Here is a 10,818-nt window from a genome sequence, read left to right as displayed (position 1 = left end):
AAAAATATCATATTATTAAAAGGTGTCGATTTCATACTTATAAAAAATTAAAAGTATATTGAGATATGATACATTTAATGTTGATTGCATATATCAAAATATTACAAATAATTTAGGTCTTACTATAAATATTTCATGTCATCTTTTGATGGAAATATATGAACATCGACTGCAAGTCAGGAAGCTGACCAGAATTTAAAATATGTTAATTGTAAATGAATATGGGTTTAAATACAGTTAATTTTCCTTCTGTCTCCTGACTTATTTTATGTAGAGATCTGTGTACCTAATGAGAAAATAAGCAGAGTAAAAACAAGAAAGGCTGTTTATGTCAACTGTTTTGTACCTCAATCTCTTTTGCCTGGTTAGTTTAGTAAAGGACAATAAAAATCAGTGCTCAGAAGTGGTCAAGTAACTTCTGTTTGAAGAATACTCCACTTTAAACAGAAATAAGGCACTAAACAGACTGAAGACTGCAATCCTAGTTCTGTACTGAACTCCAAGCACAAGATGATTATTGATGAAATGGGGTCTAGTGCACAGGACCATTAGCCAATATATTAAGTTAACCCTTGCCTCCTGATTGGCAGAAGTCAGTTTTGTTGTCAGCTCTTCCTTCAGGTTTTCCAACTGCTGTCGGAGCTGATTCTTATCATCCTCCAAATGCAGTTTCTCCTTCTCAAACTTCTGCTCCAGCTCCTTCAGAAACAAGAAGGATAGAAGAAACAGTAAACACTTGCCATATGGTCATTGCAAAGTACAGGTGCACCACACCAAAATGATTTCTCTTGGCATAAATATTCCTGATGTCAACCAAGAATTGTCCTTTCTTTAAAGTGTTAAAACATGAACATTTATTTCCTTTTACAATGGACGCCTTATTTTTTCCGTTCCTTTTTTAATCTAACATGATTGATTAATCACAAAATAAAGACAAACAGGACTTTCTTCTCAATTACTAGTTTCAGTTTGTACTTACTTATCAAAATCATTAAAACTATATCTACTTTCACGATTTATCAATTTGAGCTGACAGAATGCAGAAGTTTTCACTGTTCACAAAATTATGCTGATAAATATGCTTATCCTTCAGCCTTTACCCATCTACCTCCTACACATAATGCCCACAGAAAATAGTAAAGCTTAAAATCCAGATGGAGCTTTGGGAAGTTTTTTTCAGGCTGTTACAATAAATGGAAAAAGGCCTCCCACTGTATCTATAAAACTTATGTAGAACAAAAAGAAATCAACAATTACTCTTCAAGTTCAACTATATGGAAAGAATCAAATAACACCTCTTTTAATTCAATCTCTGTAGAGTAATAGCCAAATTCAGAAAACAACTCTGTTGGATGAATTATATTTCTCTTACATAAGCCATATGTTGTAAATGCATTTGTTTGAAACTTTTTTTAAGGAAAATATAAATTTATGCTTCAGTTTTATTAACATTCAGAACATATTTTCAGAAGAACAATTTCTGTAACAGAGGCTCCTTTATGAACACCCTCCTAGGGGTTCAGCTGTAATGCAAGGCTTAGCATTGATCCGGTGCCTCTGCATAGCCCTGGGTTCAGATTTCTGAGAAATCAATATCTCAGAAACAGCCATAAACATTCATAGACCAGAGCCATGCAAGAAACAAAAAGTACAACTGCAGTCATTGGTAAGACTGCGGGGACAAGGAGAGTTAAGTGCGAAAGAATTCAAGAGGAAAAAGACTACCATGAAAAGGTATATAACTCTAAGGAAAGCCGGAGAACTGGAAGACCACAACTTAGTGTCATCCAGCTCATTCCCATAAGCAACAGAGGCCAACCCTTCCTCATCCAAAACCAGACTCCTCAAGTGTTTTGCTGGGCATGGTAAGCATATTAAGCTTAGTAGCTCTTTAGTTCTAGCACTCCATAATGGTGTACAATAGGCAATGAATAACTTGTGTATAAACTGCTTGCACAATCTTTGTTCATGGTAGAAGCTGGACAGAGTGACAAAACAGAGGGCTGCACTTTCAGTAAGACATTGTTATACAACGTAATTCAACAAGTGCATGTTTTCTTCACCGGGCCCAGATCAATCACCATGTAGGACAAATCATGCTTGCTAAATGAGAGTTGCTCAATTTTTTCTTGTTTACACTACTGTCTGCAAAATTTCACTAGTGCTATTCAGACCCTATTCTGGTAATTGAGTAATTAGTTCTTTTATGACACTTGTCAGTACAGCCGTGTAGTACTGCAGAATTATTAGCAGCTCTATTTTCATAATCCTCCTATGAACTGATGCCATTTTTACAGCTCCTTTTATAGATGGAAGAATTAAAGTAAAAAGATATATTTAAGCCGTTTCTTGAGTCCTATTCTAATTCTTTAGAATTCTCTTCTGTACCAAAGATTTCCAAACCCCAGATGCCTTTACCCTTCTTCCAGTCCCAACGAATCCTCATGTCCACTATCCCAAGGCTCCCTGTACCATACTTCTTCCTCATACTAAATTAAACTCTTCTCTGCATTTGAAACTGACTGTTTCTTCCTTGAACTACTCAAACACACATACTTAGCAACACAAGTTTGACAGAGGAGACAGCAGACTGATTAAGATTTACTGAGATCCTTTCATAGTTAATTTTCCCTTGCTAAAATAACGTTTCACATTTCTCACATTTATAGAAATGTTGCTTATTTTAACTAATTTAATTATTTAAGAACAAACATTTTATGATATCCTTTCTTTTATTCTCTACATTATTTTAATAACAAACAAAAGGAAACAAAACAAAAAGAACCCCACATCTTACTGAAGTAAAATATTCCAAGAAACTCCTAAGGGACACTGTTTTAATAACAGGCATGTTTAAAGCTACAGAGAAAGTAAACCTGAAAGATCAGCTGCACGTATGTCTCAGGGAGCCACTTCCATTACTGGGAAATATTAAAAAAAAAATTTGGATTTATTAAAAATAAAACTAAGAAGCAACACACTAGTAAAATAATTTAACCCCCCCCTAAAAAAAAACAAAAACAGTCTAATATGCACATCACTAACTACAACTGTGTTTCAAAGTCAAAGGTAAACAATAGTTGATATACAGTTAGCATAATTTTATTATATAAGTTAGGAACAGCTGTTGTCTTCTGAGTATACATATAGTCAAGTATTATTATCTTTTTGTATGTCTAGACTGTTTATGAAAATTTTAAATAAATATTAGACCAACATAATCTTTCCTTGCCTTCAGAAATAATCTTGAGTGATATACCAACCTTTTTGAATATGGGTCACAAAACCTGGAAAAACGCACCTACCATACTCAAAGAGAAAGTTGTATTGAGTTTGCAATTTCTCTTCTGTATGCAGACAAGTGACAGTACAAATGCTCTTTTTTTTGGGCAAGATATATGCCGTTTTAATAAAGGTTGAGCAGTTTCTACAAAGAGATACAGCAGATCTGCAGGTAACTCCAAAGAAAACTTGCCATACAACAAAACCATGCAGTATAAGGTTCAAGCTCTAACATTTTCTTTTTGTAATATGTTTGATTATTAAAAAAAAACACAAACCTACCATCTGCAGTTTTTTCTTATCCTTATTAGCGCTACTGTGTGCGGCCTCAATTGCAGTATGGTGTTTCCATGCCAATTCTTCTAAGGTCTTCGAATGAGCCTCCTTTAACTGTGCAGCCTCTCCTTCCAATCTCGCTTGCAATTTCACCAGCTCCTTCTCATAATATTCACGTTGTGTCTCTCTTGCTTCATTGACTTTCTACAAGAGACAGAGAAAAATAAAATTATTTCTATTAAATGGTAAAATGTGAACAGAAGGAAAAAATACAAAAACATTACTGGTGACCTAAATCTACAAAAAATAACTTCCATACAACACAAACTGAGCAAACACTAAGCACTGACTAAATAATTAAATAACCAAGAAGGTAATTTCAACATATCCATGCAAAGCAATATAGCCATATTAAAGTATATTTTTTCTCTATTTAATCTGAGGCAACAGCAATCTGGTGTCAAGCCTATAGAAAATTTCAGTTCAGTATTTTCAAACACGTTCAGCACATTTTCAGAAAATGGCTTTTAAAACTGTTCTTTAACCATTTCACCTTTCTCCTTACTGAGACACTTAAAATACACGAGGTAATGAATTAAATGAAATTGTTAAAAGATGTCCAAACAAGTCTGAACATCATCTAATCTGACTTTCCCCTGCTCTCACTTTACACTCTACATTAGTCATTGTATGTTGCTACATGAAATATACTTTGAACATACTACTACTGGTCCTAGTCTAGTCATATCAAACAAAAAACATAATCAAGCTTTTTTTCTGAGAATTTTAAGTCTTTTGTTTTTATTCAGCTAAAGCAAATGAGCTGTTTAACCTTCTCCAAGGCCAGAATTTGCTGTCTTTGTCGCTCATCCAGACTTTGTGTTTTGCTTTGCAATTGGTTTCTTTCCTCTTCCAGTTGGGATAGTTTTTCTTTTAATCTAGACTTTTCTGATTCCAAATCTCTGATTGTAACTTCTTGAGTCATTTGAGTAGCTTGAAGCATTCCAATGTGACCTAAAAACAAAACAGCTCTTTAAAACTTCGCAACATCGGTTTCATGTAATTGAAGTACACATTCACACTCTAGTGATTTACAGAAGTACAACTCTAGTGGAAGCTTTCCTATGGATCTCCATTATCTTAACTACAATGCTTACCTTTCCCTCCACTTCTCCTTTTTTTAGTTTTATTGTAAAATGCCCAACAACAGTAGAGCACTTGGTGCTGGGGCTCCTTTAGTTTCAGTTTTCCTGGTTCAAAGTTGCATATTGACTCCAAGAGAAAGTAGAAGTAGGCAACAGTATGAACACAGACTATCTTGAAGAACTGACCCCACCTAAACCCACACATTTTCACCCCACAATAAGCTACACAACAGAAAGCAGAACATTGAAGTCAAAGCTTGTCAGAAACTTCTACAGACAGCATTGAACCGTCTTTAGGCACTCTAAATCTGCACAAGGTTAACAGAAAAATAAAATGCTATAATAAATAAAGTTAATTTCCAGATTAAGTTACTGACATACATACTGGCTTTGAGAACAAGATCAGTGGCCTGCTGCTGTAAGCGCTCTCTAGCAGCTGCTAGCTCGCTTTCCACTTCTTTGTGTTTGCTTAACAATGACATCTCCTCCTCCTTCACATCTTCTAGCTGTTTTTGAAGAACCTAGAGGAAGCACATTATAATGCCTGTTATCATTATATACTATCATCTTTAAATTTAAATGAGCATTAGGTTAAATTGTACAGAAAAGGCCTTTCAGCAAACAAGTTTCATTCATACACATGCTGAAATCTTGTAATATTACCATCAAATTCATTTTGTGTTATGTTTTTTCAAAAAGGTTGTTGAAGCACTACAAGCTACTGGATATATATAGCATGACAAGGATACATAAGAGAAATGTGACAATATTCAAAAGGTGTATGAAAAATAAGAACAGTAACCTGGTCCACAGAGTTTGGGGGTCAATCTGAGAAACCTGGTTACTGCTATCTCAGAGTTCTTCAAATTGAAGAATATATGTTCACAGAAGTTTCCAATGTCCCTAATTGCAATTGCGAGTGTTTAGTACTGACACAAATTAAGCTGGACATGGATATACATAAAATGAGAGCTCAGCAATTAGTTAAATCAAAACTTTCAATATGTTTTACATCTAATGTACCAATTCAAATGAGCAGCTCTGGGGTAGTGTGATCATGGTGTGCTCCGAGCCATGCAGGAAGGAAAAGGGAATCTTGTTCTGTTCTGAAAGGAAAGCTGGATTTCTCATCATTCAAGTCACTAGAATAGTAAAGGGCCATTTTAGAAACTAATGCAGGAAACAGAACTGGGAAAACACTGGACAGGACATGTAATGGAACACGGAGAGCAGAAGTGGTGAGACTATGCCTTTGACCACCTTGTCCACGATGATCAGAGTAGGACCTGACTTCACAGTCTGCAGCTAATACTGTACTAGACTCTTCCTCTTCTTTGGAACCAAGAGGAATTCTTGTACTGCAGGAATGATCAACATACAGTGGGTTTCCTCTTCACTGCAGCTTGCCAGCAACCCACCTCCTTAATGTAGTCAATTGAGAAGCAAGAGTTCTGCTTCATTAACTGAACTGAGTTGGAAATAAACTTTTGGAAGGCTCTTTGGGAAATGGGAAAAAGGTATTCTGAATTCAACATCTGATAAAGGTAGCAGTCTTCTTTCTCTATATCCTGTAGCCTTTACACAAGGCAGGATAGTCCAAAAGATGGGTTGGAATTAGCTTGCAAATGGGAAAAGCTTATGACCCATCTCAGCTCTACACAAAGATGCTTCCAAAATTACTATGACTATCACATTTAAGGTACTTCTGGCTTTGGAATTTGAGAGTGAAAACAAATTCCAATGACGAGATGCTTAAGCTTGCCCATAGAGATTACTGTTCTTCAGGCCTCAGCACAGCTACCAAAACCCAAGCAGAATTTCACAGAATATTTTCCTTCAAGCCCAGCATACTCAGTCCCATTTTTTTCTGACCGAAAAATTTAAGTCTTTGTATTTCTGGGATGTCTTGTCCTTCTTTAAGGACAAGAAACTTTAGTATCTAAATAGTACTGTGTTGTGGTTTAACCCTGGTAGGCAGTAAGTACCGCACGGCCACTTGCTCACTCTGCCCTGGTGGGATGGTGGAGAGAATCAGAAGAGTAACAGTGAGAAAACTCGTGGGTTGAGATAAAGACAGTTTAATATGTGAAGCAAAAGCCGCACACACAAGCAAAGCAAAATCAGGAATTCACTGACTACATCCCATTGTCAGGCAGATGTTCAGCCATCTCCAGGAAAGCAGGGCTCCATCACACATAACTGTTACTTGGGAAGACAAATGCCATAACTCTGAACATCCCCCCTTCCTCTTTCTTCCTCCAGCTTTTATTGCTGAGCATGATGACACATGGTATAGAATATCCCTTTGGTCAGCTGTCCCAGCCCTGTCCCCTCCCAAGCTCTTGTGCAACCCCAGCCTACTCACTAGTACGGCTGCCTGAGAAGCAGAACAGGCCTTGACTCTGTGTAAGCACTGCTCAGCAATAACTAAAACATCCCTGTGTTATCAACACTGTTTTCATCACAAATCCAAAACATAGCCTCATAGCAGCTACTGTGAAGGAAATTAACTCTATTTCAGCCAAAACCAGTACACACTGAAAATCTATGCAGTATTTCAGTTACTTCTTGTGAAAACTTTGAGTATGTTATAATAAAAAAGTTAAAGACATTCACAAAATTGTATTTTTTTCTTGCCTCCGACAAAACTACTTTTCTTAACACTCAACATCTTTAGGCAAGATAGTCACTAATGACCTTCAGAAGTTAGACTACACTGAATACACAATATTCGTTGTATTTGTAGTGTCAGTTGTATGACATCCCTGACAAACAAATTTCTGCAAGAAACTGTACCATCTACATAAGGGTTTTCACAACTTTTTTAGCATGCATTCCAATTTATCAGCTTAACATCTCAAATGGTACCAGTCAGCAACATCTTCTTTACACCCCTCTCTGGTGGTGGTTTTTTTTTTTGTTTATGTTTTTTTGTTTTTTGTTTTTTGTTTTTTTTTTTTTTTAAACAGAGGGATGACTTTATGTGGAGACCTGATGCAAAGATATTGCTTTGCTTCCCCCCCAGGCCCACCCTGGCTTTGGAGATGGGAACAGGGTTTGGTTTGGATTTTTTGTCTGTTCTTTAAGTGGCAACTGCTTTGAGTATTCTATTGAGTACACTACACTTTAGGTAATACAGCTAGGACAATCAAGCTGTGTTCATGAACAGCTGAAAGGAAGACCAAAACTTTCCCCTGTACAGGGCCTTCTGGATTCTACTGGAATAGAAAGTAGCATTAAATCAGCCTGGGAGAATTAAACACATAAATTAAAAAATATAAATAAACAAATAAAAATGAGAAGTTGATGATAATCAAGTACAACTCCACAGAAAATTAAGCTTAGGTGTTCCCATCACCTCAACCTACCAACGTGACAGAATGACAGCCTAAACAGGGAAAGAAAATTTACAGTCTTGGGAACAACATACCACAGGTCTCACCTGAACATTGTTTTCTGCTGTACCAAGAGCCACTTGAAGTTTTTGGCATTTTTCCCGTAGACTGGCAGCTTCATCCTGGACCATTTGCAATTCAGTTTTAAGCTTTCCTAAATTCTTCCGTAAAATACTTTCCTGGTTTTGGAATTCTTTTCTTAGCTCCACTTCTTTTTCTTTGCAAGCATGCAGACTTTCTGCTGTAAAAAGCTGAGATCTTTTCAAAGAATCAAGTTCATGTTCATAGAAGGACTGTGCTTTGCTGAGTTTGCCTTCATAGTCCTCAATAAGTTTTTTTCTTTCCAGCCTTAACTCTTCAACTTTATTGTTCAAGTCTTCCAGCTCCATTCTATGCAATTCCTCTAGCTTTTCTTGCCCCTTACTTAAAGTAGCATTCTGACTCTGTTGAGTCTTCAGAAGTTCTTGAATCTCAAGCCTGTGAGCAGCTCTCAAGTCTTCCAGAGCTGTACGTTTGTCCTTCTCATATTGCACTTGCAACTGTATGAAACTTCGTAGCCTTTCCTCAAATTTCTTTCTTATCTCTTCTACTTCTCTTGACATAGTCACTACACGTTGGACATGCTGAGCTTCTGCACAAAGCTGCATATCTTCAACTCTGTCCTTATAGGCTTCAAATTCTGTCAAAGCCTGATGTTTCATCTTTTTATGATCTTCCAGTGACTCTTCTAAAACTTGGATCTTTCTCTTGAGATCCATTTCTTCTGCAACTTTGCTTTTATACTGCAAGATCTTCTCTCTGGTCTCTGCAAGAATTTGTTGAATTTCTTCTTCATGAGCATCCTTAAGGGCTTGGATAGCAGCTTCATGTTCATCATTTTTAGTGTTCAAAGCATATATTACCTACAAACAATAAATTATACTGTATTACTGAAAAGGCATTTGGCTTATCTTGACTTATTTAAGAAAAATCACCTAGGCACTCTGAAAGTTACTTCGGCAAATCTGGCATACAAACAAGACACCAAATGTTCTTACTAATGTGACTACATAAACATTAACCTATAATTTTGCTGATGAAGGTTTTGCCTTTATATGTGTGTTTTTGCTGTAAATACTACTGGGAAAAAAAGTACATTCAACACATCTGAAAAAATAAAACTACTTATTTAAAATAATTAAAAGCAGAGACTAAAAAGAAGTTTGAACAGAGGTTCAAAGAGAATAACACACACACAGAGTATACATTACAACATGAAATAAAATTGGAACAAAATCCAAATCTCAAATTCCTCTTTTACAAATGTTAACTATTCTTAAATATTTCATTTTAGAAACACCTAAAATGCCAGCATTGGTTGCTCAGATTTGTAGGCCTTATAGTTGCCCAGATACAGTTTCAGTTTTGAGAGCTCATCTAGTAGGCACCCTGTGTATGTGGATCTCCTAAGGTCTGGGGTCCCTCACTACATAAGCTCACCAACTTTCCAGCTAAGTCAGATGAACAGAAGAGTAGGCAGGCAGCAGGTAGACTTTTGGCTTTCTTCCTCCCTCAGAAAAATAGCTTTTTCCTACTGCAAAAGAGCTTCATGATTCAGAGACTCAAAAAACTCCCCCAATACTTTGGAAAAAAATTATGGCAAAACCACATGCAATTCCAGTAGCAGTATCACAACTATCATTTGCCCTTCATCCAAAATTTCAATCTTTTATATTCTCATTGTCTTTGGTGATGTCAACAGTAACTTCTGACCACAAAACTTTCACCTCCCTCCTGTCACCAAGATACAGTCTCAGCTATTGGATCCCAAAGGCTATTTTCCCTGTTGTTTAAACAGTGCCCAGTGCTCAACTCCTTTGTTATAACAGAAACAATTTGAAAACTGACCTTTTTTTTTTTTTTTTTTTTTTTTAATAAAACACACACACACACACACACACAGTATCTTGCATGAAGAGGCCTTAGTTTCAGATGGAGATGCTAGACAACATAGTTAAAAAGGTATTATAAAAAAAAAAAATCACACTTATGATCAGGTTATTATAAGTATTTGCAGAACACTAGGTCAAACCCCATGCTCAAACCAGCCCTTGACTCCTGTCTTTGTGCACAAAGTGCTGTAATGTCTTCTTAACTTCAGGCAGCATTCAAGCCTCAGCTTATACAGCATAATCTGCGGAAAGTATAAATCATCTAGTATTTTCAAGTGTATTATATTTTGGCAATGGGACGTTCACTGAAAATTCCAAGGAAAAAATAGGCCTATATGCAATGCCAGATTCAGAAGGTATCTTTAAATTCTCATCATCCACCTAGTCCATACAAAAAGCACTGAACATCTACAAATTCAATAAGCACCATTCATTCCCTAAATTAAGAATATGAGTGTCTTATGGAAAACGTAAAAAGAAAATAAAAGGCATGCAACTTAATGTTGTGTCATAACATGTACTTCAGCAGCCTGAATTCTAGCTCTATCAAATCTTGGTATTTTTGAAGTAGTGGGAATAGTTATATCAGATTTTATCTTTGAGAATTTGATGCACTGTATTTGCATAGGAACATAAGAAAAAAAAAAAAAGTCTGTACTAACTGATGCAAAAGCAACCTAACAGCATTTCAATGAAGTGAAAGCAGAAACTTAAATACATTGGAACAAAGTAATGTATTTAAAGTTCTAACTAAAATAAATACTTCTTTCTCAAGCGAGTTTCTGAAAA

General features: G+C 36.1%; 1 protein-coding gene across 1 annotated transcript; it reads right to left on the bottom strand.

Annotated features, from left to right (window-relative positions):
- Positions 1 to 356: 356 nt before the first annotated feature.
- LOC104461353 (protein FAM184A-like) lies at positions 357 to 8,994 on the bottom strand. The gene is made up of 5 exons (XM_010072909.1): positions 8,146 to 8,994; positions 5,089 to 5,224; positions 4,391 to 4,572; positions 3,565 to 3,762; positions 357 to 699 (listed from the first exon to the last, which is right to left on the bottom strand). The coding sequence occupies exons 1-5, from the start codon at positions 8,854 to 8,856 to the stop codon at positions 391 to 393; spliced, it is 1,536 nt and encodes a 511-aa protein (XP_010071211.1). The 5' UTR covers positions 8,857 to 8,994; the 3' UTR covers positions 357 to 390.
- Positions 8,995 to 10,818: the final 1,824 nt, after the last annotated feature.

The sequence above is a fragment of the Pterocles gutturalis genome, unplaced genomic scaffold (assembly GCF_000699245.1).
Source record: "Pterocles gutturalis isolate BGI_N339 unplaced genomic scaffold, ASM69924v1 scaffold41632, whole genome shotgun sequence".
NCBI classification, from domain to species: Eukaryota; Metazoa; Chordata; class Aves; order Pterocliformes; family Pteroclidae; genus Pterocles; species Pterocles gutturalis.
The sequence above is the reverse complement of the archived record's forward strand: the minus strand, read 5'-3'. Positions and strand labels throughout refer to the sequence as shown.

Excerpts from the sequence above, each read along its gene's own strand:
- LOC104461353 (XM_010072909.1), bottom strand. The coding sequence starts at position 8,856 with ATGGATCTCAAGAGAAAGATCCAAGTTTTAGAAGAGTCACTGGAAGAT. Across the intron at positions 4,573-5,088 it reads TGATCTTGTTCTCAAAGCCA|GTCACATTGGAATGCTTCAA; the intron begins GTATGTATGTCA and ends TTTTGTTTTTAG. Across the intron at positions 700-3,564 it reads ATAAGAAAAAACTGCAGATG|GAGCTGGAGCAGAAGTTTGA; the intron begins GTAGGTTTGTGT and ends TTGTTTCTGAAG.